Genomic DNA, 27,958 nt, shown 5'->3' with positions numbered 1-27,958 from the left:
CTTGGAGGAGTTGCCACTACACGGAGAACCTCAACTCATTGTTTTATTTTTTTTTTTACATTTTAAATCAGCACCACAAAGTCACATCCGAATGCCATCTGCAGCCAAGCATATAACTATTTTGGATGCCTTCGACGGTGTTGCACCATATGAGAAAGTCCGAAGGCCTTTTTCAGGTTTTTCTGGATGCAGATGTAGTTAGTTATGTGAAAATTACTCGCACTTTCCAGATAAAGCTTTCAAGTCATCTAGTGAATAAAACCTATTTTTTTAAACATCACAGTGTCATGTAACCCATCCTAATCACACAGCTGAAGTTATACCAATGCAAGTTATAGTGTTTTTTTAAAGGAGGGAATCAGCTGATATACAATATTTTAAACATTGATATTGGCTTTGCACAGTGCCATGATGCATGAATTGGCACCCAAGGTAGAGACTGCTGCTAAAAAAAAAACTGTATTTGAGTAAGAAGATAATTCTGGACACATTTCCTCACTATCCCCTATGACGAAAGTATGCAAACCCAGAGTAGAAGAGAATACATTTTCTCCACACTTCTACTTGGTGTTATGAGTTCAGTTCAGTTCTCCTATCCACAGGTTGCCTGAGGCTCTCTGATTGATGACAATCACACAGTTTATGTTAATGGGTCCACTAGCGCCTCTCTTGGGGCAGCAGTGCAGTTTCTGTGTGGTGCCTCAGGGGGGCGGGGGGCATTCATGGCCTATTCAAACAGCCCACAGAAAATAGATAGCAGTGTTTTTCAGCTTCCAGGGAAATAGTAAACTGGTCTGACCGGTGTGCATGCAGCTGCCGAGGGCTCCAGAGTGTTAAAAGAAGAAAGGGGGGGGGGGGGGGGGGGACACTTCACCTTCAGTTTCAGGAGACAAGACTGAAGGACACAGAGAGCATCTGAGTGACGTTTAAAACTCTAACTATCCACGTTCATGTATGACTGATACCTTAAGGGGGCTGAACGCCTCCACATACGCAAGAAAAGGTAGCAGGTAAGTTACACACACAAGCCAAAACCAGATAACAAAAGTTGTAAACAAAATAACAACATTTAAATAAGAGAAATGTCGTTACCTTTAGAGTACAGGGATCTGGGAGAATTCAGGTCGAGGTCCCCGCTGAAAAGGGAGATAAAGTCAGAGGGCATCGCAATCCCTCAGACCGAGGAAACCGGACACCCTCAGTCACACAGCGGCGCGTCGCTCAACTCTTTTCGATTGTCTCTGTGACGGACGGAAACCCCCAAAACTTCTCTTCTCTCGTCTGGAGAGTAACTTCAGCGTTATCGATGGAGCTGCTGGACTGTCTGCTGTCACTCCGCCGCCGCTCGGTGCCCCTCGGTCCGCCTACAGCGCATGTTTGTTGTCAGCATACGACCCGAGCGGCTCACTCGGGGAGCCACGCCCCCCCTCCGGTGACGCAACACGTAAGACTTACGTAGGAAGCATGTTGTGGCAATGTCTGGACAAACCGAGAAGTGTTTTAGGTGAGATTGAGCAACATTCTTCAATGTATTTGGACCGTATACATACAGTGAAAAGATACCTTGTTGAAAATTATAACACGGACACGTAGTAGCATCATGATTTTATCAGTCGTATTTAATCTTTAATGATCTTGTGTTTGTTTTCTCAGATTTTATTATCATTCCCTTAGAGGAACCTTGGCCTTAATATGTAATAACTGTAATAAATCATATGCTATAATCACTGTAACTGAAGAGTACTTGGCCATTTCTTCATTCTTGCATAATCATAACATATAACCAAGTTCACCACGTTAACGAATACGTTGCTGTCTACTACTGTATAAATTCATGCTGACAGCTGATGGAAATTACACATAACACACATGTATAAAATTTTATGTTTTACAGCTGAATCAAAAGCATTTTTATGAGGTGTACCAGACTGATAGGAATACAACATTTCACCAGTAACCATTGCTAATTATTTTATGGACGATTTAGTCACAGAAACACATTTATTTAGCTAAATTCACTGCATCCTAAAAACAGTGCCTTGGTGCATAATATAAGGGATATCCTCAGTTGTTTTCTATCTGCCAGAGTTTCAGCTTATCCTACAACAGTGACAAATCTGCAGCAGTAGAGACAATGGCTAATATTCAGTCACAAAGCAATAACATGGCAACAAACTGAAGCTAGCTATTGGAAGCAATGACTGCAGCAAAGCATTCTGTAGATCTTAATAATGTTGAAGCCTCTATGTGACTGCAGTGTAACATTTCATCCCTCATGAATATTCCCAGAAGAAACAGTAGAGAATCTGTTTATTGGAGCAGATGAAACAGCTGGCCTCTCTGTTAGGACGTCGCCGTCCTTTTTCTTACATTTGAGCCCGAATAGACTACAGAGTTTCATTAACATCAGGTCCACAATCTCGTCCTCTTCTGATGGCTGTAAGAACAGTGAACATTTGATTTAACTCAAAAATAATTAAATCAGCCAAGGCTGAAGATTCTGCAGCATATGTTCAATACATTTTCAGATAGCAGTGACAGCTGGCTGCAATAATAAGTAGACACTGATATCAGTAAACATTCTGACATTTCAGATTTAGCTTGGATGAGTTACCTTGTGATGTATCTGCTCTTGACTGAATGCCACCAAAATGACAGAAATGAAGAGGTTCAGCACCACAAAGGTCATGAACACGATGCAGGAGCCGATGAGGAATGCACCGAGCACTGGATTATAATTCAGAACCTGAGAGATCAGGAGGAAGAAACACACTGAGGAAGGGTCAGCGGTCAGAGCCTGCTTCAGTACAGTTGTAATACCCCCATACTGACCTCTTCGTAGTTAAAAATACCAAGCTGCAAGCTGACCATGGTCTGAGCAGCATCCAGTAGGGTACGATAGGAGTAGAGCTTCCAGCCATACATCAAGTTGGACTGAAACATAGGAAGTTCACGTCTGTGTTAATAACCATGAGTTCTATGTCACAAAGTATAGATAAAAGAGGACGGCATGTTGGTATGAAGTGTGGGAAACTCCTCACAGCAATGGAATAAGCCAGGAACATGATGGTCATGACCACCAGGAAGCCTGAAATATCAGTCCAGGCTCGCTGCAGCGTGGCTGTGATCATGTGCAGCTTGGGGTTGAGTCTCAGCAGGTGCCACAGTTTGACTGTAGCCAGCAGTACCAGGAAGGCAATCAGATACCCGAGCACTGCATCGGCCTTGGCTGTCTCATGGAAACTGGCGTATCTGGACACAGAGCATGAGAGGAGAGACCCTAGTTTTAATATCCAACTGAAAAATGTGTTTATGTACATTACAGCATTTTCTACTCACACAAACAGAAATTTAAATCAAAATGTAAAATGTCACATCATACTGATATTGATGTGATGAGCAGAAAATGGATATACCAACAGAAAACAGATTCTCAATCTTAAAGTCTGTTTTTTTTCTGTAAGCCTATTAACAGAAATAGGGCAGATTTTGAATGGATTAGGGATTTAATTATTGCTCTGGTCACATTTTCCTATTAAATGAGTTGAAATTTAATGAAAAATGGCACATGGACTGTGAACACATTTATTTCCAAAAGTAACATTTTCCAAGGTTGAAAATGTCACATTGCATTGATTCTTGTGTAAATCTATATCAACCAAAATCAGCCAGGTTTTATATTAATAAGTGATTTTATTTTTTAGAACAAAATAAATAATAATATCTACTGCATACTGGTGAATCTGAGAGCATCTATTAAAGCACAAGGCTATGATGCAGAGAATGCACACAGTAACTGAGTGAAAGTTGTTGTTCATACCAACCTAAAGACAATATCCTTGGCTATATACTTGTTTGGGTTATGTTTTCTTATTGCTTACTGGTCTTTGTTGTTCTGGTAATAGTTCATGTCTCTCTTCCCCAACAAAGTCCTTTTGATGAAGACAGACAAGGCGCTCCAACTGAGAATGATGATGGCCAACTCGAGCAGGTTCCACTTGCTCTTGAAGTAAGACCATTTTTGTTTCCTCATCAGCTTCCCCTGTTAAGACATGAGAGGAGCCCATGCTATGTGTTCAAGGGAGCAACTTTATGACGGATCATTACTTGTAACGGTAGTAAATTTAGGACAATGACTATGCACCTGAATGACCATGTAATAAATGATAAAGAGGAAGTAGATGGCCTCAGAAGCCATGACAAAGATGTGAAGGCCACCAGTCGACTGGTAAAAACGAACACTCTGAAGCTCACTGCGGAACTGGAAAGCCCCTGAAAGAACAGTGTGGCAGATGACATAGTTCCTCCCACGACAGTCATGATTTTGTTTGGTTTTGACTCACCATCCATACTCAAACTACTCACCTATAGCTGTGGTCTCCAGCATGAGTGTGACAATGCAGAAGAGGTTGACGTTAGCGTTGTACACAGTGAACTCGACGAATATTGCTTGGGTGTACACATCAAACCAGGTGTTGTCATAAAGGTACTGAAGGATTCTACAGGGACAGGAAGACATAGTATGATTTATATATTATGCGTCTGTCAAAGATCATCTACCTTTACTTGCTGCAACACTTATGCGTAGACCCATAACTTATTTATCAAACTTTGCAATGTCCTATTGTTAACTTCTTGAGAATGTCATTTTTATAGTTTATGTTATGTTATTTTGTTTTACTCGGGGATTATCTTAATTACAAATCAAGACAAGAGTTTCTTTTGTACAGTCATGAAAACACAAATAAGGAATCAGCATTACTGATTTCAAAAGCTCCATAGCAATACAATACATGAGGCATAAAATAAAACGTTTACAAATCTAAACAGAGGATATCTAACCCCGCGAATATTGTTTTAGATAAAATTTTTGATTCTTCATTCATTTATGTAGTCTTCCAATTATCTTCAAGGCTGCCAACCAAATAGGATTTTTATTGGTTTGATCTGTTTGTTTACGATAAATTGATTTCTCACAATATGTCAGAACATAAAGATAAATATTGTTTACTGAACACCAAGGAAACGGCTTTTAATTATTTACTGTGTCCTAAAAAAATGAACAATATAAACTGAACAACAAAAGAATTCTGCTCTTAAGATTCATTTCATTTCACATCGATGGAATTACTCTCATTCATAACTATAGAGCCCACTGGTTGCAACTAACAATAATTTCTTGATCTGCTATTCTGTGAAATAACATATCAAATAATCAATTAGTCCAAAAAAAATTTAAAAATAGCAAACTACCCCCATCAGTATTTCTTACAGTCTAGGGGATGTTAACAAAGATCCAGTACAGAAACCAAAATGACTTCCTTTTCTCAAAAACTTACTGCGATTAGCCACTTCATCTTGTAGAGCGTCGAAGCCCATGTCAGCCCAGCTGACATCCACTTTTAAATTCTTTCAGTACTAAACATATCCATACCATAGTTAATTTCTGTGGTAATTTAAATCTTTACCTGCTGGAGTTTTGCAAATCCGGCCCCAGATCCACCACAAACCCTCCTCCTCTGTAGAGCCTCACACTGCCCCAGATGGGGTAGGCCCTCAGTTTACCCTGAGACCTGTAGGTCCAGGGGCTGTTATGGCTGACTGAGGCATTATCACCCACAGGGCGACTCCATCCTGGACCGTAGGACCCCATGTCCTCCAACTCCCAGGAGTATGGAGCGTGGCAGTCCGGCACAGATCGCTGCATGGAGCGAGCGACGCGGCAGGAGTTTTTCTGGACCCTCACCTGGCGGAGACGAGCGTTACCAACCAGCTTTGAGTTTCCATCTGTGATAAATCCTGTGGCAGATTTTCAGATAGCAAAAACAGGCACCAAGAAGAAAGGGTCAGTCAAAAGCAGAAATTACTTGTGTCTGTCAAAGCCACATTTTGCAGATAAAACATGTCATTTGTCAAAGTCAGTCCAAATTAATTCAGCTTTGATCATGACTCACATATTTTGAATAATGCTAGGCTTTTTTGCATCATGACAGCTGAATATTAGGAAATGCTCAAAGGAAAATCATCATGGCATTTTATGCTTTACTACACAAATAAAGGTAGTAGTACAAGTGTCAGTTAAATTTGAGGAACTGCAAAGTGAAATGATATTCATAATAAGGGTATAATAAGTACAAAACAAAGAGACTTGCTGGAGTGATAGGAGTATGTTGTCATGTAATTAATTAAAGGTGAAATTCTCAGAAATCCTTTATTATATCACCCTTTTAGTACTTATTATTTCAGTGTAAGATCCAATTTGCAAATTGTTTTGAAACTGAATTTGTTGTTAGTTTAAATTCAGTGGAAAATAAATGGTATTTTCAAAAAACAAATATTTTGAACTTGAAAATACAAGAACCTGAGGCAACTGGAGCCAAAATAAGTTGATTTTAACTGCCTGTTTAATTACAAAATCAACTATAAAATTCAAATCAGGATAGCTAAATATTTCTAAAGTTATCTATTTTCCATTTTGTCATTGACAAAAATTACAAATGTTAAAGGAGATTCATGCATTGCTGCACTGTGCTTCTGTTGCTACCTCACCTGGATATTCTCCGAACAGGTTGCTCAGCAGAGTTGTGTTTGCCCAGCTGAACACATCCTGAATACTCATGGTGTCTGAGATCCCTTTGCTGAAACTCTGGCGAATGTGTTGTGTCAGAAAATAAGCGTTGGGATCTCTTTGACCATAAGCCACCAGCAGCAACATCCACATAAATCCCATGTAGGCTGCATCACAAGCAAACAGATCTTACATTAGCATCTCCAACTGTTTTACATTTCTTTTTATTCATCCAATGTTTCAAAGTATTTCTCCTACCAAGAATCTCCCTTATGAGGGCAAAGACCTTCTGCTCTTTAACCACGTTGCTCCGCATCCTCTCGATGTCAGTAGGAGGTGGTGGTTGATAGAAACTGCATGTGCTGTCTCTTCTCGCTCCCCGCATTGCATCAGGGTCATCTGAGGGAGGAATTTTGTATTACAATGTTAGGTTTTTATTTCCATTGCATAAAGCAATGCAAAAAAAATGGAGATGAGAAAGAAATCTGCCTGGATTTCTGAGATGCTCATCTATCTGAGGCTCTCCATACTCCTCCTGGTCGACTTTCTTCAGAACGAGAGCAAAAAAAGTAGCAAAACCAAGAACCTGTGACAGAAGATTTAAAGGTGTCAGTACCAGAGAACTGCATAATGTTCACTGTATTATAAATCAAAACTTAAGTACTGGGAAGTAAATCTGTACAGGAGCTAGAAAGCATTGCAAATATTTATTAAGAAATGCACTGATGAATACATTTGATTGAAATACTAGAATTAATAAAAGATATGCTTACATATAACCATTATTCTAAATTGAAAGTATGTTTGTTGCTAAATCAAATGACATTGAAATCAAGTATAGAATTTCTATCTATCTATCTATCTATCTATCTATCTATCTATCTATCTATCTATCTATCTATCTATCTATCTATCTATCTATCTATCTATCTATCTATCTTATTATTAGTATGAAATATTATCATTTAATTTGCTTTTTAGGGCCTTTGTGTGACTAAAATTTGCATACAAATAATCTCTAATTTAAGGCTGTCTCTTGTATTTGAAGCGTAGATATCATTGGTATGTCTGTATGAGTACATTATATATCAGTGTATTTTCATTTGATTGTTTTAGCAAACACAAAAGCTGGATACTGGTAAGAAACACTCTACATTCCAGCTATATATTTCAAACAATAACTCACTTTCTACGCTATGTGTTGTGTTTCTCACCTTGAGAGGTTGGGTAATAAAGAGACTCTCAAAGAAGGAGACCACCATGGAAATAAGCCAGCTTATAGAGCGGTCCTTCCCGTATGTCAGCCCATACATCATAGTGAAGTATCCTGACACAGCGCTGGTTGCAATCACCAGTATCCAACCAACAAACACAAACCACCACGGTAGCCCTCCTTGACAGCACTTCTTGTTGGTGATTTCATCGACGCTCTCATCAGGACTGGCGCTGCGACTGTCTCCATCCAGGCTGGATGAGGGCAGGTGGTACTCCAGGAGACCCTTCATTCTTTGAACCTGCTGCATAGCTCGGCTGTAGCTGTTTGGATTTGGAAAACGGGTGGGCCCCAGCAGACTGAGCTCCTTCTCAACGTGACGCAGCTGCCTGTATAGGTAGCGGCTGTTGTTGCTCTTCTTCTGAACTTCGTTGGACATCTTCTCAGGGCTCCCCCACATGCTGTCCTCTGTCCAGGCAAACAGACAGAAATAAGCTAAAATGATGTACATATTTTAAGATAAATTCAGTAAAAGTATGACACAGATGTCAGGCAGAGGGTTGTAAAGGTTACTGTGCCGTTTACCTTGTAGATCCACTGCACCTAAACTGAGGATCATAGAGCGGTCCTTCTTGGAGGCGTTGGTGTAGAAATCCCCAGCTGCTCGGTTCTGCTGTCTGATGATGTCTTCCACCAGAGACAGCAGAGTGTTGATGTCAGCCTGCTGACCAGGATGAAGCTCCAGATGTGGCAGTGGACTCTTCATGGCCTTCGACAATGACTGAGCAATTCTCTTAATGTCCTAAAGAAGAAACCACATCAAGGTCTTCAGACAAGGAGGACTCGCTAGTTATTACTTTCATGCTATAATAAGAATACCTACGACTTCACCTTGATCACAGTGTCTGGTGTGATGTCTTTCTGTTCTTTCTGAGGAGATGAAGTCTGTGAGGGAGAAACTCGAACGGTCTTCCCCTGTTTCGACGTATCTGTTTTGCTGGTTTTCCCTCGAGGGCGAGTGTTTCTGAAGATGCTCACAATAAGGAGATTGACGGGAAACATGATGATTGAACTTTGGATTCCGATCATAACTTGTTGCCAGGTAAACTCGATGTGACCTGCAAAGGAAAGTCTGAATTTAAATCTGAGTTTAAATGCATGCAATGAAAGGACAGCTCCTTTGTAGTTTATCTTTTTGAGAGACTTACATATTTTGCACATCCACAGATACATCAGGTTCTCAGCACAAGTCTCAACTGACACAATTAAACTTTACCTGCCACAAGTTATGACAGGCAAAATCAATATAAAAGTCTGATAGAAGTATTTTTCTAATAAAGTTATTCTATTGTCTAGTAAAATATTTTATTTTTTTATCTTAATGTCCTAAACTACTTGTACTACTACTATACACCATAAAAAGCAGTTTTTAATTAATTTATTTTTTAACAATTTACAGCTGTTTTACAGATTTTCCCTGTTTTGTTGAATGACAAATAACTAGTGAAATAAAATAAAAAAATATAAAATTACATGTTTATCGTACAAAAACTTATAAACATTTATTTAAATTATTTTATTGTAATTTTACAACCATTTCTGTACTAAAGACATTCAATTACAGATTTCAGATAATAATTTCCAGACAATCTGTAATATTCTATTATATACCTGCCATTTAAAGATGGTTACTATTTTCTAAGTGGCATTTGATTATTTTCTACACTTATTTTCATTAAATCACAATAATTACATTGGTACATAAGACCTTTAACTCTTTGTTACCTGCTATACACTGTATTGGAGGTAGATGCAGTAACACTTCCATCTTGAATGTACTGTTTTTACATGTATTTTTTCAGTCACTCTTGCTGTCAAATTTTCAGTTTTTGAAAACCTTTGATTGAATTCATATTTTGACACCTACCCAGGTCCATGGTCTGCTCAGAGGGGTCTGTGGGAATTCCCCAAAACATGATGCTGGTCAACATGGTGCACAGCAGCAGGGAAAAACAACAGGACACTCGCTGCACACGTGTGAAAGTGCTGCAGGGAGGCCGACTGATGACAGAGAACCAGATATGGCCATCACGAAAATCCTTGGCTGTCTTCATGAAGAACAGATTGCTAAAAAGTTTTGAAGTAGAGCAGTTAAAGCGAGTTGGTGTCAAAAAAGTAATCAGCAATGACTGTCATCTCAAACTCCTTTTAATGTGTATCCATGGCAGATCTCACCTGAATCTCTTCAAATCTGTCTCTGTTGCTACTGGAAACACCTTGTCCAGAGTGCACTCTGCCACATCTACAGCTAGCCAGGAGTTACACAGAAAGTGCCATTTCTGACCAGTCTCCAGATCCTGCACAATCACTTTGTTGACATACCTGCATATGACGTAAGAATAATTACTCCACCAACGAGCACAGAAGAGGTATGTGACGATCAGCGTTGGTCTGTTTGTCTGTTTGTCTGTCCATCTATCTGTTCGTTTGCAACATTGCTCAAAAACAGACAAACAGATTTAGATTACATTTTCAGGGAAGGTCAGAAATGACACAAGGAGCAGGAGATCAGATTTTGGCAGTGATGCGGCTTATAGTCTGGATCCACAGATTTGTTAAAGATTTATGTATCATTGCGAGAGAGCGGCACGGTGTCACTGTAACTATGACAACAAGTGAACACTAATCATTTGCCTGCTGATGATCACATGATTGCAGTCCTACTACAAATCAACCACTGTGGACCACAAATTGTTTAAAGATTTCATCCATCGGAAATAATATGATTGAGCAGCCTTGGCGGAGTACTGTCACTCTGAGTGCTTTTGTTTTGTTATCCACTGTGCTCACAATAATGAGACAGACTGAGGCTCAAACTTTGGTCTTTTGCCCTCTAACTCATACCATGCAGGATGTTCTCCGGTGTTGTCATGCCACATTCTTATGCTCTGTAGATCTCCAAGAGAAAAGTGTGTGGTCAGCAGAAACATGTCCATTCCACCCCTCTCAAACACAGGCTTCTCAGAGTCTGTCAAGTGGTGGGGCTCACTTTCTCCTTCTGTACCCAGCAGAGTTATGGTCACCTAAAACAAAAATGGAGTCAGCATCATAAATGTTTTGCAACAGAAACACCAGATGACATTTGTCTCTGAGTCTCTTTGGGTTTAAAAAGACATCACTGACCTGAGAAGAAGTGGATGCACCATGACGGTGCCCTGTGCTAATATTCAGCATATAACGATACTCAGCCAATGGGTCATTGTCCTGAAGAACTGTTATCTTGACCTGCAAGGGAATACAAAGACAGAAACCCTTAGGAAATATTTTTAAATTGGTACATTCAGTGGCACAAAGTCAGTTTTTAAGATTTAATTATCAACTAAAAATTGAAACAAAGATCACCAGTTGGGTTGATACAGGGCAGCTTATGTAGACGTAGCAGTGAGTGCACTTAATGTGTTTTTAATGGGGTTTTCTGTTGTGGAGCTACTACTTGTGTGAGCAGGAAAACCTGAATGACACTGTCAAAAAAAACAAAAAAACAATTGCATTATGTGGGGAAAGTCTTTACAGAGAATTACCTTGGCTGAGTCCTGGATGTCTTTCCTACGCGCCCAAACAACCACAAGCAGATAAGCAGTAAAAATGGCTCCCACAAAACACACCACCACAGGATTGTTGGTGAATGTAGCAAAAAGCTCAGCAGTGCGAGACACGTCCACCAAGTTTGGCATGACAAAGAATGAGCTGCCAAAGAAAGTTAAGTGGTTACAGAGGCACTGAGTGACCAAATGAGTGGTGAGTGGACCAACCTGTCGAAAAAAAAAAAAAAAAAGATCAAAAAATCACAGCTCATGTTTGAAGAATACATGAATGCAATCACTGTGGATGTGTGTAACTTTCTCACCCACCCTGCAGCCATCTTCACTCCACGAAGAATCCGTTTCATTCCAGTATTTGCACTGGGCAGCAATGGAAACAACTTTGAGAGTGGCGTTGATGGATTTGACGCCCGGCTCCACGATGGGCTTCAAAACAAGGTAGTGCACCCCAACATCTCCTGTTCTGTCTTTGGGACTCAGCACCCAGGTAAACTTCTCCTCTGCGTTAGAATGACAAACGTGTTCACATTACCTATATATCTAATTCTCTCATCGTGATACTAGTGTCAGCTGTCCAGTGTTGTGATTGCGGATCAATACACTTGACAGTTTATACCAACAACCACACACTGGTCACAACGTACACGGGACCTTCAGTAATGTGGTAAGCTATTTGTGTGTCAGCTATGAAAAGCTGACATTATATGTGTTATTGTTTCTTTGAGCACATTTTCTTGCATTTGTGGAAAGCACATACACGGTAATGCACACTGACAAACATCATTTCACCCAAAAAAGATACATAATTTAAAGGAAATTCGTTAGAAACTGACAGTCAACTTCAATTGATTGTGATGATGGTGGTGTAAGTTATTGTGAAAAACTGAACACTACCTGAAGTGCCAGGAAATGTTTAGAAAAGCTACTCTAAATTCTGCAAAAGTTAATCTGCTTGCTTCAATATTGACCTTCTTTTGTGTTCTCCAGAGGAATCTGAGTCTTGGCTACATAATTCTCATCATTTGGATAATCTTTATATCCCAGGAATAGCATGAAGGAAATGTCTTCAGATGGCTCCATTTTCAGCACCAGCGTTACATCCGGCGAAGGGATGTCAATTATTAATGTGCTGAAATTGGCAAAGTCCAGGACTGTGCTGTTCTCCTGCCCAACGTCGAGCCTTGGTAGGAGAATCTGAAAACCCAGAGAGGGCATTATTCAGATTCCACAAATGTTGTTCAAAGTTAAGTAATACAAAGCCTCTCTTACGTGATATTACCTCTATCTCTTCAGGTAAGTTCTCAACAGTAATGACACTGCCATTGGCTCTGGTGAGAGACACAGACCCTACAGTTCCTGTGATGTTTCCTTTGCTCCAGGAAAATGGATTCTTCTCAAAACTCATCATCTGAGAGGTAAAAACACAATGACATATTAAGAACAATAAAGCCTGTAAAATAGCGACTCAGATGATTTCAGAGGTGGTGAAATGTTGCTTCTTCCCTTCATATTCTATTGAAAATGAATAATATTACATGCATGAACGCAAAAGAGAGGAAACACTGAAGGTTAAGTGGCCTATTTGTAATTAACTGGTATATGTGTGGCTATTTGGTTATGTACAAGAGTGGAAAAAGTTTGTTGTTGTTTTATTATTATTAAAATCGTAAAAGAACAACCATATCCTACACTGACTGGAACAATTCAGTGCACTATAACACTAACAACCCTATATACACACGTGGACAAAATTGTTGGTACCCCTCAGTTAAAGAAGGAAAAACCCACAATTCTCACTGAAATCACTTGAAACTCACAAAAGTAACAATAAATAAAAATTTATTGAAAATTAAATAATCAAAAACAGCCATTACTTTTGAATTGTTGATTAACATAATTATTTAAAAAAACAAACTAATGAAACAGGCCTGGACAAAAATGATGGTACCTCTATAAAAGATTGAAAACTATTTGACCAGAGTGACATGATTAACTCAGGTGTGTCATTTAATTGACATCACAGGTGTTTCCAAACTCATAATCAGTCAGTCTGCCTATTTAAAGGGAGACAAGTAGTCACCCTGCTGTTTGGTGAAAAGGTGTGTACCACACTGAACATGGACAACAGAAAGCGAAGGAGAGAATTGTCCCAGGACATCCGAAAAAAAATGATAGACAAACATCTTAAAGGTAAAGGCTATAAGACCATCTCTAAACAGCTTGAAGTTCCTGTGACAACAGTGGCTCATATTATTCAGAAGTTCAAGACCCACGGGACAGTAGCCAACCTCCCTGGACGTGGCCGCAAGAGGAAAATTGATGACAAATTGAAGAGACGGAGCGTTCGAATTGTATCCAAAGAGCCCAGAGCAACCTCCAAAGAAATTAAAGGTGAACTCCAAGGCCAAGGTACATCAGTGTCAGATCGCACCATTCGTCGTTGTTTGAGCCAAAGTGGACTTCATGGGAGACGACCAAGGAGGACACCACTGCTGAAAGAAACTCATGAAAAAGCGAGACTGGAATTTGCAAAAATGCATGTTGACAAGCCACAAAGCTTCTGGGAGAATGTCCTTTGGACAGATGAGACCAAACTGGAGCTTTTTGGTAAGGCACATCAACTCTATGTTCATAGACTCGAAAACCAAGCATACGAAGAAAAGAACACTGTCCCTACGGTGAAACATGGAGGAGGCTCAGTAATGTTTTGGGGCTGCTTTGCTGCATCTGGCACAGGGTGTCTTGAAAGTGTGCAAGGTACGATGAAATCTGAAGACTATCAAGGCATTCTGGAGAGAAATGTGCTGCCTAGTGTCAGAAAGCTTGGTCTCAGTCGCAGGTCATGGGTCTTCCAATAGGACAACGATCCAAAACACACAGCCAAAAACACCCAAGAATGGCTGAGAGAAAAGCGTTGGACTATTCTAAAGTGGCCTTCTATGAGCCCAGATCTGAATCCCATTGAACATATGTGGAAGGAGCTGAAACATGCCATTTGGAGAAGACACCCATCAAACCTGAGACAACTGGAGCTGTTTGCTCATGAGGAGTGGGCCAAAATACCTGTTGACAGCTGCAGAACGCTCATTGACAAATACAGAAATCGTTTAATTGCAGTGATTGCCTCAAAAGGTTGTGCAACAAAATATTAAGTTATGGGTACCATCATTTTTGTCCAGCCCTATTTCATTAGTTTGTTTTTTAAAATAATTATGTTAATCAACAATTCAAAAGTAATGGCTGATTTTGATTATTTAATTTTCAATAATTTTTTATTTATTGTTACTTTTGTGAGTTTCAAGTGATTTCAGTGAGAATTGTGGGTTTTTCCTTCTTTAACTGAGGGGTACCAACAGTTTTGTCCACGTGTGTATAGTATGACAATGACCCTCTGGCTGTGTTGGCATCTTTAAATACAAACATTAATTTAATAGTATCCCTCTAATGTGAACATACTTACTCTGATGTCCACTGGCTCCTCTGGAGAGACAATATCAGCAGGCAGTGAAGGGAAAGAAAATCTGGAGGAGCTGTTCTTCTGCACATTTATAGCCTGCTTTTGCATGGTTTTTGGTGATATTCTGCAAAAGACAGCATCAGGATTATCCCATCAGTTTCAGAAAACCTTACTTTATTTTTGAGTGCATCTTACCTGTTTACATACACACTAATCTGTCCAGAGTCAATAATGGCAGGCTCTCCATTCAGCTTTCTATTATTCAGTAAAGCACTCTGAACATTGTTTATTCCAGTCAGAAGAAAATCTGAGACTTTTTTCTGGGGGGAACACATTACATAATGTTTAATAAACACATTAGAGAACTGAGAAAAGGAATTTAGCAATATTTGTGATAGTTCTGTCCTCACATTTGATGAAATATTCAAAATATTACTGGCTGCTTCCACTATTGGTGCAGCTGCTTGCACAACTTCTTCATCTTCCTTGCTGTACTGATTAACACTGATAGTGTTCAGAGAGGAGCTGAGGTCAACCAACAATGAACCCGCTTCTTCCTGGAGAGGAAACACAGCAATTGAAACAACAGTTAATCCGTGTGCAACTTTCAAAAGAGCAGATGAACACATACTACACTAAGTGTGGCAAATTTAAGCATATTTTAGGAATGAATGTTTCAAATTGAAACAGGTAGTTGGTGATAAGTCGGCCTGGTGTGCATGCTGCTGCTGATTGTGCTTATTACAAAGTCAAATTCAACATTTAATTAACTGACATTCTGCACAGGATATGGACTCTTGAAAGTCCATACTCAAAAAACTAGGTATGTAAAGCATTACTTTTTCTTGACTTGTTGTTTTGTGACTTCAATTCAGTCTGAAGCCACTTAAAATGGTGCTTAAAATAATCAAACAATTGCTTTGGGAGTTATTTAAACCTGGTGTTCTAAACAATAAAGATACAAATCTACCCTAGCCTAAAATTAAAAACAGACTATAGGAGACATTTAACTCTGTTTATTTTTATTACCGCAAATTAGTAAAAACTGGGTATGGCTTATTTACAAAGGCTGACTGTACTGCATTTTCTCACACATTTTCCGAGAATAAATGGACATTTGTTGATTTTCTTAAATCTAACTTAGTATTGGTGATATTTTTAATCGCGTTGAAGTGATGTAATGTACTTGAGCAGCAGCGCTGAGCTCATCTGATCGCAGTGTGAGTCCGGCCACAGCTCTGGCTGTCACTTGTACTTCCTGAGTTGTGTTGCTGGGGGAGTGCAGCAGTACTGCAGTCATTTTGGTCAGCATCTGCTCTCTGAGCTGGAAAAAAAAAAGAAGTGCTGATTAATGTCACGGTGCTTTTCACCCTCACAGCTATCACTGCAATATGTTACCTTGTACAGTTGGAGCATTAGCTGCATTCTGTTACCTTTGACCTCGCATCCTTCTGATCTTTGTCAGCTTCTGTATTCAGCATATCAGATACTGAAGTAAATATCTGTCCAATTGCTTCACCAGACAGCAAACCTTGCTGCTCTAACTGAGTCACACTATCCTCCACTGCAGACTGGAGAGTTTGGACGGAGGCACTGGAGATACTTTCCCGGACCTTGAGGAAGACATACAATGAAGCTGATTATTTAATTAATAATTAATAGGGAGAACTGATTTCTCTAATCCTCCTTTATTCTACAAGATACATAACTACTGGCAGATGACAAACCTGAGTGACGAGAGTTGTGGTTTCTTCCTTATATTCGTTTTTCACCGTCACAACAATAGACAAACTGTAATTATTCTTTTTATCTCCAAGAGGCAGGAAGACAGATTTCACTTCATTTGTGTTAGTGCACCGCAGATGTTTGCCTGGAAGACAAAAGATGTAGTTTAGTGAAATCATACTTAATTCTCAATTATCTATATACATGCACTCTTTCCAAGCATTAATATCAATCACAGGTAGTCATACTTTTTACAGAATCACAACATATTTACTTGTTAATTAGATTTTGTGAGCATGCCAAAGGCTTGTTTTCTGTACCACTCTTAAAAAGCTAAAAATAAATAAATAAAAATGGCACAAACCACAAAAGAAATGTTTCTTATTTTTCGTAACTTGTGTGACATTCAAGCCACTGACCTAAAAATGGATCCAAACAACTTTTGCATGAGCTGTTAAATCAGCCTGTTGCCATGTGAACCTCAAACCCTTTGCTTCCAACACCAGAAAACCCATCAACTCATCAGCTGACTGTGGTTCTGCCGTTTTATCCTTCTTATTATAGTCAGACTTTATATACTTATAAGCTCTCTTTATGATTGATATGTGTATTATTTGTTGACACTGAAACACACTGTCACCTGTGTTGGTCTTGAAGCAGTAATTACAGCCTGTAGAGCAGAAAGAGTGTTCTTTGCAGCTAATGTCAAAAGCGTCAAGCACAGTTCCCGACAGTGGAGAGATGCTACATGAGGGGACTGTGGGGTCTGTGGGCGCATCAGTTGTTGCTGTTGCTGAGTTTGCAGGTGGTTCAGTTGGCTCAGGTCCTGGTATTGGAAGAGTGTATTTGGCAAAACCAGGGACCTCCTTGCCTGTATCAACAAAAACATCCATTTGTAAAAATCCGCATATGTTGTTTTAAAAAGAACAAACCAGAAAACTCAAAGATGTAACATGTAGATTTTCAAATTCTTGATTCAACCTTTATTTATTCTGAATAAATGTCAGATCAGGGGATGAAAACGCACCATAAGCAATCACAGTGATGTTGTGCAATGTGTCCCTTGAAACTTTTAGATGTTGGCTGTGTACTGTATATTCAGTGCCTCCATTTTGCTTCTTAATTGGTTGCCTCCTTCCTGCTTCAGCGAAACATTTGCTGAGGTTACCCTGGAGAAAGATTATCGGTTAATGTGTGTTTAACACATGAATCTCTTATTCCACATTTTAAAATTTACTTAGGTGTTGTTTCAGACTTACTGTCAAAGGTTTGGGGTCTTCAATATACCAAACTACATCTGGGCAAGTTGTCACACAGCTCAGTTTTAACTTTACATCTTCCTTTACGTTTATCGAAGCACAATTATCGCAACTGCAAGAATAAAAGTAAACGTATCATATCCCTTTTGGGAATTAATTGGTGAAATTATTTAAATGATATATGAGTAATTATTCAAAATGTAACCCTTCTACCTGATAGTGATGTGTGTTAATTCTGTTGAAGGCACAACAGTGATGCACTTGGAAGCTGGACCAAGGTTAAGCCATTTCCTAAACCAAGTTCTTTTACTCATAGTTAATGCATATTTGAACATTTCAAATGAGTTTGGAAGACATTCTTTTTCAATAACATGAGTTTCCTCATTTGTTTTGTTTGCACACTTGCAGTCTCCAACTGTAAGGACAGAAGCAGAAACAGAATGCAAACACAGCACCACAGTAATGTATGTAATATTACATTGCTACTATAGTATGGAGACAAAAAGAATGAATCATTAATTACACAACAAAGTGCACCACCTTCAATTACAACAATTACAATCGCATACCATTAAGTGCACTCGACACAAGTTTGACACGTGTGTGCCAGTTTCTCCATGATACTTTAATCTCTGGTCGTTTCTAATATAATTTTTAAAAGGACAGTTCATTACATGTAAAGATTTTTCTCATATACTTGTTCTCCTTTGCACTAAAACGTCGGAAAAACTTAGACTTATTGTTACTTCTCGGTAATTATGCTATAAGTTTACTGGTCCGGCCCCTTTGAGACCAAATTAGGCCTTGGACCAAAATGAGTTTGACACCCCTGATATAATGAATTTTATCAAAACCAGATAATCCTTAACAAATTCTAAATATCACATGCTTCTCTGTTTTATGGACTTTCTGAATGAAATAGTCTGGAATCCTGTAAATGCATTAATCTCTGCAAGGCTAAAATATTGATTTTACCTTCAATAAATCATTTAAACTTGGGAGTAGTGAGGGACTGCTGTTGTACTTACTACATGTCCATTCAAATGCAAGTCCTTTGGTGGGTAATGATTCAGTTCCGTTTGCTGTCAGTGTGACACTCTGACTGTAGTCAACCAAAGTGTCAGGAGTGGAGATTATTTTCAAGTTACCGGAGTCGTTGTCACTCATGCTACCCATCTGTAGATGAAAGCAAAGTAATTTCGTTGTAATAGCAACAAACAGACAGCTGTATGTATTCAGAGTAATACTTATATTCTGCATACTGTATTTCCATCACTGCCTGTTGAAAAGTCAGAGTAATTCCGACAAGCTTCAAGGATGTTGCCTAAGTCCACATCCACGTCAAAGGACGAAAAGGCATTCATAGCGCGTACATTCACTTTCAAGGTTCCTTTATCAAAAGAGTTCATATAAAAGAGAAGAAGAGGACATGTGTTGTACATTATATATACTTGTTTTGTTTCAATAACAGCATGACCTAAGCTTAAAATACCTTCAAGTGGGCTGGAGAATGTATAAGCCTGTAAGCTATCATTTTGCAAGTCTCTGGTCTCAGACAGTGTGTCCTTGGCTCCAGTGAGAGTGAAGAGCAGCTCTGCAGGGGCTCCTTGCTCCAACAAGACACCGATGATGAGATCAGCGGAGTCTGGACAGACGTCGTTCTCTGCTATCACAGAGGCCCGCAGGCCTTCAATAGGCTCCAGCAGACACAGCTCCAGATCAGAGGACACTGTGTGGGTTGTGACTCTGTTAGATGCAGCCAGAGTCAGATTGTGGCAGCCATGTCCAAGCTTCTCCACCACACTTGAATTCAGTGTAATGTTGTGTGGGGCGTTTCCTTTCTTCACTGATAAGTTTGCAAGCAAATTGGCTTCATGATGAATTGTGTAGGAAACATTTGTACCTATTGACATAGAAAAGGGAAATGAAATTATTTTGCATTTTTTGAGAAATGGGTTGAATCTCTTAAAGTGTCAGACCGACTCACCTGCCTCTACGGTAAGCTGGATCTGAACAGGAGTGCCATAAAACGCATTGCATTTAGTGCCCTCTGTTGATATATTCCTGCTATAACATTTGATCACAAGAAACTCTTCAACTGGTTCCTGAATGGTTATTGCTTTCTGAGCTGTCACATGCCAATCGCTGGTGTTGCACTCCACTCCAACCATAAAAACACCAGGACGGGTGAACTTGTGTATAATCGAGCTCTCCATCCTGTGACAAAGACAGAGTAAAAGTTTGTTATATAAAGACTGTTTGAGATGCTTCAACGGTATCTGGCTAAATGCAAAGTGTTGCTCACTCTTCTGGGCTGTACAGATCAATAGTGTGGCCATCTCCAGCATTCAGAGTGCATGTTAAGTTTCCCTGAAATGGATGAAGGAGCCACTTCACAGTGATGGTCACATTATCAAAGACGGCTGCCAGCTTACTTAAAAGCAGGTGGAGTCCTGAAAGGGAATTACATCACTAAAATCATCATCTTCAGGTCTCACAGACAAAAAAAACATGTTTTCACTTTTTTATTATGGTTTATTGAATGTAGACTGATGGGTGTGACACAGCCAGTGAAGGGTGGTGAATATGTTCTGAAGTCTGCTGGCAAACTAGATCAAGGATAAGAAGTGGAACACAAGACATACAGGACATGATCTAAGGTTGACGGCATCAACCGCAACTGTGATCTACTCACACCCAACATAGATAAGCTACACAAGGCAATAAAGCAATAAATAGTAGTTGATGTGGCTGAGGTCATGCTGCTCATCACTAATTTATATAAATAATAAGTAAAAACTGTGCATCTGACCAAGTTTGCAGCGGTATTCTACGGAAAGGTAACTTCCCAGCACAGGACACGGTTCACCGAAAGCGCTGAGATCCACTGGAGCCTGGCAAGCCTGCAGTCCATGGCAATGAGCTGGAATGACACAGAAATATGTTCTATCTTGTCTCTTGAATAAAGTGGCTTTGACAAGGCCAAATATGCTCCCATACCATTTACTGCAAGCACAAATATGTATTTAAACTAAATGTTTCATCAATCAAAGTATTGAGTTGCAAGCTAAGTAAACAATTAGTGAAGTAAATGAGGAGTAACCACATTTATAATTACATTTATTCTAACTTACTATTGAAATAAAGCTGCTATTGAGGTTGCATATAATAGAAAAAAAATCATTGGTTCTCTACATGTCAGAAATGTTCATATGATTCATAATACCTGTTACTGAATCTACCACATCTATCCAGCTGCACTCTTCCTGGGAGGGTGTGGGCGAGGCTGTCAGTTTGGATCGGCAGTAGTGAATTGTTTTTCGACCATAGAAGCTGTCGTCAATCTCTATAACGTGACCAGAACTGCACTGTAGTGCGGCACTTTGTCTATCACACGCGATAGATCTCCCAGAATCTGAGGAAAAAATCAATAGTTATACAAGCAGAGAAAACACAGCACAAATTTAATGCTATAGAATGATTCATTTAGGAGCGCATACCAAACTGGCAAATGAAGTTAAGTTCCTGGCTACAGTTTCCTGTGGCTTCCCACTGGAAGCCTGAATGTCTCAGGATGTGTCCACAGGCTGCTTGTTCATCCGGTGGGTTCACCCAGTTGTTATAGCTGACATCTGAGCCATCCAACCACGCAAGGGAACCTGGTGAAGGACGACAAAATGACACCAATTCATCGGGTTAAAATTTATTTGGAATTCTTCTCATCAAGCAAAGTGCAGCAGAAGATGCTCAATCCATTGTCTTCTACTTCTGGTAGGTTAATTCCATGTTTTAAATTTGGGCATCATACAATACAGCAATAGATTAAGCTGGTAGACAAAGTGAACAAGCAATAAAGACTAATTCTCTGTGGAGGGAAGTAAAGACATGGTTGCAAATCAGGGATCTTGACAACTGCCTATTGAAAATTCAATAGATTGAGAGTTATCTCTCATGACACCTGCTGCTGGATCCAATTGTGCCACAGTGTCCCTGTAAATGTCAGTAAACAAATACATCACAGCTCTTTACAACACACATGCAAGCTGCCTAATGAGATAGCAGCTGAGGTGATAATGTCTTCATTTCTTAAGCTGTTATTTTTAAAATATTCACAGATCACAGAAATCTCAAATTTGTTGTTCATATAAACAAGAAAGCATTTAACATGTTAGCACGGCAAGGCTACATTTCAGGGAAGGTATTGAATATTCTGAAAAATATTAAGTACTTGCAACAGTTATTATTCTAGCTGGTCTACATCATAACACTCAACTGCATGGCTAAAAAGTTTATGAAGTCATTTCAAGTCACACATTGTGCACAAGTTCTCTTACCCTCAGTGGGAGCAGACTCGAGCGTGAGGTTTGGAGCTGCAGGTGCCAAACCGAGCCACCAGTCCATCTCCGGCTGCAGGTGCTTCTGAAGGAACTGCTGCATTTCATCATTGAGGATGAAGGCCAGGTGTCCTCCACCTTGCTCACACCATCCCTCGGCATTAAGAAAGGATTGCTGCAGGGCCACAAACTCATAGCAAGAACCATCAAAACCCTCCTGGTTTTCTGGACAGGATAGAACATCTGCATCCTCCTCAGCGTAACAGCTCCAGCTGAGAAAGAAAACCATCAAAGTGAGCGTGGTTAAAGTGTTTCTGTTCATACCTGAACTTGTGCACTGCTCAGACTCTCTGGTACCATCTTGCATTTAAAGGGTGCTGACGTCAGTGGTGCTGATAGTGACGGCTTCCTCGATGGCTATCCAGCTTTGTGTCTGCCCATAATTCTGGTAAACAAACAAAGCTCAGGCGTGTAGTGAAAAGAGCGAACAGCCGGCTGTAAACAGCCCTTGATTGCTCCTCTGTCTCCATTACTGTTGGGCTCAACAATCTGCAGAGTGAGATAAGGCTTTTCATTCAGACTTGTTCCTACCATGAAAATGTCAATACAAGCTTTAAAAAGAAGCCTTTAGCTTTTTCACGGGCATGATCTTGTTCAGACCTATTAAAAATTCGAAGTTAGAAGATTGCTATCAAACCTTTAAATATTTTAATTTTATTTCATTTTAAATTTGTGAATAAAAATGACATTATAATGTTTTAATAATGAATGACCCTGGATGGAGATCAATAGAGCACTACCATGGCAGACATTCTGACTTTCAACTAACAACATTGACGGAAGCTCAGTAATGACAGCGTGTCAGTGAGCACAGTACGACACTAAAGCAGCAGAATGGAATTCAGCTATCATTCATTTCCTTATTAACACCTGCTGTGACATGTCAAAATGTTCTTGTGACAAAATGTCCTTGTGACAAAGCTCTGCTGTGCAAGTTCATTGTGCTTGCTCATTGGAATGACTCCCTCGCACATTAACCCCTTAAGCTCTGCGTTAAATTTAAACGTCATCAATGAGAAGAACTTCAGCAACAAATGCAGCCTGGTTCAGTACAAGTGGCCTTCAGAGTTTCACTTAAAATAAACAAGAGCCATAATAAAAGCTCAACCTGTGTTTTTCCTGCTTATATGACTTTTTATAAATGAAAAACGGCCTTGTAGAATAATATATGTTAAACAATATGTTTGCTTTGCATAACAATTTTTATACTTATTGTGTTCACATCATGTGCAGCGAATGTGCAGTTACAATCAGATTCCACACTTTATTTTCTTTTATATTATTAATCAGTTAATACTGTATGATTTCCTTCAATGACAATCAGAGATCATATGGAGTAGAAAAATTTTAATTTTTTAAACATGGTGACTCTTGTTATTGGCTTTAAAGGTCAAAATCATACACTGACACTATATGAAACATGATAACATCATAATGCATGGATAATGCTGTGTGTATAGTAGTTACTTCCATAAATAAAGCTTTAATCATGTTTTTTCTCCATACATATATATGCATATACTTGTCATTTGTTTCTTATATGCAGTCTATGTCAGTACAAACAGACGTCAGGAAATATGTTGCTCCATCATCTCAGATTTGAACCCAGTACTAAGTTTTGCAAAAAAATAAATAAAACAAAAAAAATTGGTAGAATATCCATATTTTCTACTGAAAACGTTTTTGCCAACTCTTGAGCTGTCCAACATTGATAAAACGAAATGTGTTTTGAGTTTAGCATGCCAAGGTTGTAATTGTTTGGTACTTTGACATGCCAGATGGTGATGTAAATCCAATTTCCATATCACTGATGTGCATAGAGCTTAGTTTATAAATTGGCATTATATGTGGAAAGTTACAAGTTGTTTCCATGTTTAAATAAAAAACATGGAAGCAACTGTTCTCAGAAATCTACCTGAAATGAACACTGAACAAAAAAAATGATATTGTGATGTGTGTTAAACCGATTTAGCAAACATCACAATAAAATCTAGTGTAATTTAAACACACCATAGCAAATGTGACACCAAGACAGTTAGAAAAGAATAGCAGTGCTGTACTAAAGTCAACAAAAGACAACAATGCAAAAGTCATCACCACTCTATGGGTAGGCATACCCTTGTTTTAAACCTTGCTCTTTTTTCCCCAGTGATTAAAATTTAATCAATTTCAAATTAATCATTTTGAATTACTACTGAAATCTTAAATATGGTTTTCCAGCTAAGACGGGAGTAAGAAAATACTGTAATTCTGAAATACTGTAGTTCTAAATGTAAATTCTGTCAGAATTTACATGGACAGGCCTATGTTTTGATAATGTATGTGTATGTTTATACATTAGCGTTATGTTTTGTTAATAACAATTATATTTTATTATGTTGTTATTATGTTATTATAATATTGTTTTTTTGAAAAACGACCCTTCTAGTACCCGGATGTGTGACGTCATATTCCAGGGACGAAGTGGTCTGAGGACATGAATTGTTGAGCGACCGATGTTGGTTTTATAAACGTCCAGTGATTAATCTGACGCAATATTTTTCACAATGTTTCCTTGTAATCGGAGCTTGACCAGCACTATGATCTCTGCTCTCCGGGTTATTCGCAGTAACCGAGTAAATACATTTTTAACAGTCGTTGCGCTGCAGTTCACAGGGTCGATATGTAGCTTAATGCTAACAGCAGTTTGCTAAACTTGCCTTTAACTTATCGCTCCTCCTCAGGTTGTTGTTTCTGGGCAGCTGCAGAGATGTCTGTCCACCCAAACGGACGGAGAAGTCCGCATCGCGAAGATACTGAGGGAGAAGTTCCCGTCAGCCTCATCGCTCAAAGTTGTGGATATATCAGGTAAACACTTGTTTAACATGGACTGGTTGGATTCAAATGATCGCGGTTATTTGTGATAACATCAAATACCACAATTATTAATATATCCTAGGATTTAAACCGCACACTTAGGGCTTTACTTTGAGTGAACCTGATAAAACTGTATTTCGTATAAGCTTGTCTTAGCTTTTCCTTGACTTTATTCTTCATCAAACTGTTTTGGTAGTTGAATAATCTATTTGAGTATTTCTTTTTTCTTTTTAAGTCACAATTCTATGATTTCAGCTGCATAAAGTGGAATGTTTTCTGCTTCTTTCTTCCTATTTGACAATAAACTGAATATCTTTGGGTTGTGGATGAAATGACAATTTCTGGATGGCTTTGGGAAACAATGAGTTACATTTTTCACCATTTTCTGCCATTTTATAGCCAAAAACAACTTCTCACTTACTGAAGAATGTAATTAAAAAGTTGACTGAACATAAAACTAATTGGTAGTTGCAGCTCTAGTTGAAATCAGATGGTCACAACATACACTTGGGGAAATGACAGTGTTGTCTGTGATCCTGTGCTGCGTTTAGGTGGTTGTGGGGCCATGTACGAGATCCATATAGAGTCCAGTGAGTTCAAAGGAAAAAGGACTGTTCAGCAACACCAACTAGTCAATCAGGTAAATCCTCAGCCCAGTATTTAACTTGTGGCGGTAGAAAAATGCCAGCTAATCCAAGACTGCATGTTATGTTGTACTAGTCTAATTATACAACCAATTTAGCATGTTTTTGTGTCGATTATCTCCGTGAACACTTGTAGATGTTTACATTTATATTACCCCAATTTAATTCATTGGTTGTTGTGTTTCATGTTTCACAGGCACTCAAGGATGAGATTCAAGGAATGCATGGACTACGAATATTTACTGAAATCCCAAAACACTAGAGAAAATCTGTCCAATGTCATCACACGACCTTTTCCTTTGTTCAAACTATCTATTATGAATGTACAGTTGTAAAGAGGATATTGTGTCATGAATGGATTTCATGAGAATTTTGCATATGCCAATGGCGGAAATGCAGAGGGACATCATCTGTGGCAGTTACACAGTGACAGTGTAAAATGTGTGATGCAGGTAAGATTACACTAAGTTAGTGAGATATCTTCAACTCTGAGGTAATGTATAAAAAGGCTATGATACGCACACAATGACTTGGTAAAATGTCAAGTCCTGTAGGTTTCTTCCCAATTTGGGGGTCTTCTCAGGGTTGGTAGCAATGCTGGTGTAATAATAAGCTGTCCAGAAAATAATGAATACAGTCAGGACGGATAGTGGAGAACAACTACAGACCCTTTTAGAAAATGTGAATAAAACAGTCTTTCTATGGAGCACTAGTTTGTTGTGTCACTGACATTGTGTCTACAATTTATTTGTTACTGTCCTATGAAAGGTGATTGATTTTGAAGTGATCGCTATCACTGCATTGTAAATGGATCTTGTGTTCGTATTGCACTGATAATGTAAGTTGGAAATAAGTGTTGAGCTTTAGTTGAGCAATCGCATCAAAAAATCATTTGCAAGTTTTTACAAAAATTGTCCTCATTTTTATGGCCATTTAACTCAGAACTAAACAACTCACAATACATTTAAATACTTTAGGTATAAACCTAAAATATAATTTGCAGTTGTCAAAGGGATGTTGGAAAGAGGGACACTTGCTAAAAGTTATATTTCCTGCATCCTTTTCCAACATTGGTGTAAGAGTTGAACAATTTGAAAGTTGCTGACCAAATAGAAAGCCTCAAAATGTGTTTTAAGCATTAAATCTTTAATATATCAGCTTATATCAGAAACTGCAATATTCAAATCCCAACCCTGTTTAAAATGACACCACACTGACAAGCTTTTTTTCTTCTTAGGAAATATTCACATTCTATAAAAATCTAACTAAATAGGATACTTGTTAAAATGTATCCATAAATAATAATGCTATGTAGTACATGGACAAGGTTTTGCTGAACATACACAGATCTTAGTTGATGATTATTTGATTTCTAAAGCCTGTGGTGCCACAAAACTAGATTAGATAGATTATTAGATTTGCATTATGCTTTAAAGTTTCAGTAATCAATATTTCATGCTAATCAAAAATAATGCAATAAAGCATTTGACCACAAATAATCACCCAAATCTGCAATTCTATACACTTTCTAAGCCTTTTTCATTTGCTTGTTTTGGTTTGTTATGAAGCTAGCAACGTTAGCTTAGCATGTTTTAAACTCTACAATGTAATGGACACAAAGTCGCAACAAAAAAGTAAACGGCTGTAAGTAAGGTATGAAAGGTTTTTGTACTTACTGTCATTTTCATCTTATTAAAGTCCTTCAGCTTCGAGTTAAAGTGCAGTAAGTAAACTGTTTACTATCACTTACGTCACAGCAACGCTAATGACGTAATGAATTGCGAAGGCTAATGTTCTGTTGCTGCTAGCTTGATTTCTCCTGCCCACTGTTGGCAAAAAATAATACAACTATGAAGTGGTGGTGTCTAAATGTGTAATTTGAAAGGTTTTCGCAAGTTTTAGTGCTGTCTGGTAAGAAAAATTGAGACATTCCATGAAATTATGACTGAGCTCCTATCTCAAAAGAAGCTAACGTACAATAATGCAGGAAGTGGGGCCTTTCAGAAATGCCTGAAAGTAACCAGATTTTTAAAATTTATTCAGCTATCAAAGTAATTCAGTAAGAATTATCCGTACACCTTCTAGTATAAAGCAAAAATTGGCTGTTAACAAAGTTGGCGTACTGAAATTTACAAAATGTAAGAAAATATAGGCTGTAAAAACAGGATTATGTTGTAGCCCACAGTGCAACTTGGTATTTCTTGTTTATGGTCACTTCCGCTTACGCAAACTTGTGCAAT

The 27,958-nt window shown here is 38.7% G+C and overlaps 3 protein-coding genes and 2 long non-coding RNA genes across 5 annotated transcripts in view; 3 read left to right on the top strand and 2 right to left on the bottom strand.

The window, feature by feature from the left end:
- nfat5b (nuclear factor of activated T cells 5b) overlaps positions 1 to 1,232 on the bottom strand; it is a 37,404-nt gene extending 36,172 nt beyond the window's left edge. Inside the window, exon 1 of the mRNA XM_051941152.1 lies at positions 1,093 to 1,232. Within this exon, the coding sequence (XP_051797112.1) occupies positions 1,093 to 1,165 (73 nt within the window). The 5' untranslated portion in view covers positions 1,166 to 1,232. The remainder of the gene's footprint in view (positions 1 to 1,092) is intronic.
- Positions 853 to 5,740, top strand: LOC127531557 (uncharacterized). The gene is made up of 4 exons (XR_007938690.1): positions 853 to 1,010; positions 1,099 to 1,504; positions 3,931 to 4,009; positions 5,623 to 5,740. It is a non-coding gene; the product is annotated as an uncharacterized LOC127531557 (long non-coding RNA).
- LOC110957376 (polycystic kidney disease protein 1-like 2) lies at positions 1,602 to 22,606 on the bottom strand. Its single transcript, XM_051941164.1, has 41 exons — positions 22,159 to 22,606; positions 21,325 to 21,483; positions 21,051 to 21,239; positions 20,637 to 20,747; positions 20,130 to 20,277; positions 19,812 to 20,041; positions 19,317 to 19,727; positions 19,087 to 19,214; positions 18,853 to 19,000; positions 18,038 to 18,239; positions 17,825 to 17,936; positions 17,593 to 17,734; positions 17,206 to 17,436; positions 16,568 to 16,710; positions 16,274 to 16,453; positions 16,027 to 16,164; positions 15,249 to 15,397; positions 15,036 to 15,170; positions 14,844 to 14,964; positions 12,663 to 12,791; positions 12,352 to 12,577; positions 11,693 to 11,883; positions 11,363 to 11,593; positions 10,965 to 11,066; positions 10,686 to 10,864; positions 10,017 to 10,163; positions 9,709 to 9,908; positions 8,673 to 8,899; positions 8,367 to 8,583; positions 7,783 to 8,249; positions 7,058 to 7,154; positions 6,827 to 6,967; positions 6,550 to 6,735; positions 5,469 to 5,799; positions 4,366 to 4,499; positions 4,145 to 4,272; positions 3,882 to 4,042; positions 3,042 to 3,252; positions 2,833 to 2,934; positions 2,615 to 2,746; positions 1,602 to 2,437 (listed from the first exon to the last, which is right to left on the bottom strand). Exons 1-41 carry the CDS (start codon positions 22,523 to 22,525, stop codon positions 2,267 to 2,269), a joined length of 7,554 nt encoding a protein of 2,517 aa, XP_051797124.1. The 5' UTR covers positions 22,526 to 22,606; the 3' UTR covers positions 1,602 to 2,266.
- Positions 12,444 to 16,534, top strand: LOC127531558 (uncharacterized). The gene is made up of 3 exons (XR_007938691.1): positions 12,444 to 12,567; positions 12,677 to 12,798; positions 16,411 to 16,534. It is a non-coding gene; the product is annotated as an uncharacterized LOC127531558 (long non-coding RNA).
- A 2,047-nt stretch (positions 22,607 to 24,653) lies between the features above and the next one.
- bola3 (bolA family member 3) lies at positions 24,654 to 26,424 on the top strand. The gene is made up of 4 exons (XM_022203341.2): positions 24,654 to 24,833; positions 24,942 to 25,065; positions 25,626 to 25,714; positions 25,915 to 26,424. The coding sequence occupies exons 1-4, from the start codon at positions 24,765 to 24,767 to the stop codon at positions 25,978 to 25,980; spliced, it is 348 nt and encodes a 115-aa protein (XP_022059033.1). The 5' UTR covers positions 24,654 to 24,764; the 3' UTR covers positions 25,981 to 26,424.
- The last annotated feature ends 1,534 nt before the right edge of the window (positions 26,425 to 27,958 follow it).

Source organism: Acanthochromis polyacanthus, chromosome 2 (genome assembly GCF_021347895.1).
Source record: "Acanthochromis polyacanthus isolate Apoly-LR-REF ecotype Palm Island chromosome 2, KAUST_Apoly_ChrSc, whole genome shotgun sequence".
In the NCBI taxonomy this organism is placed as follows: Eukaryota; Metazoa; Chordata; class Actinopteri; family Pomacentridae; genus Acanthochromis; species Acanthochromis polyacanthus.
The sequence above is the reverse complement of the archived record's forward strand: the minus strand, read 5'-3'. Positions and strand labels throughout refer to the sequence as shown.

Excerpts from the sequence above, each read along its gene's own strand:
- LOC110957376 (XM_051941164.1), bottom strand. The coding sequence starts at position 22,525 with ATGCAAGATGGTACCAGAGAGTCTGAGCAGTGCACAAGTTCAGGTATG. Across the intron at positions 19,215-19,316 it reads ATTCTCCAGCCCACTTGAAG|GAACCTTGAAAGTGAATGTA; the intron begins GTATTTTAAGCT and ends CTTTTGATAAAG. Across the intron at positions 6,736-6,826 it reads CCTCATAAGGGAGATTCTTG|CCTACATGGGATTTATGTGG; the intron begins GTAGGAGAAATA and ends CTTGTGATGCAG.
- bola3 (XM_022203341.2), top strand. The coding sequence starts at position 24,765 with ATGTTTCCTTGTAATCGGAGCTTGACCAGCACTATGATCTCTGCTCTC. Across the intron at positions 24,834-24,941 it reads GGGTTATTCGCAGTAACCGA|GTTGTTGTTTCTGGGCAGCT; the intron begins GTAAATACATTT and ends GCTCCTCCTCAG. Across the intron at positions 25,066-25,625 it reads CAAAGTTGTGGATATATCAG|GTGGTTGTGGGGCCATGTAC; the intron begins GTAAACACTTGT and ends TGCTGCGTTTAG.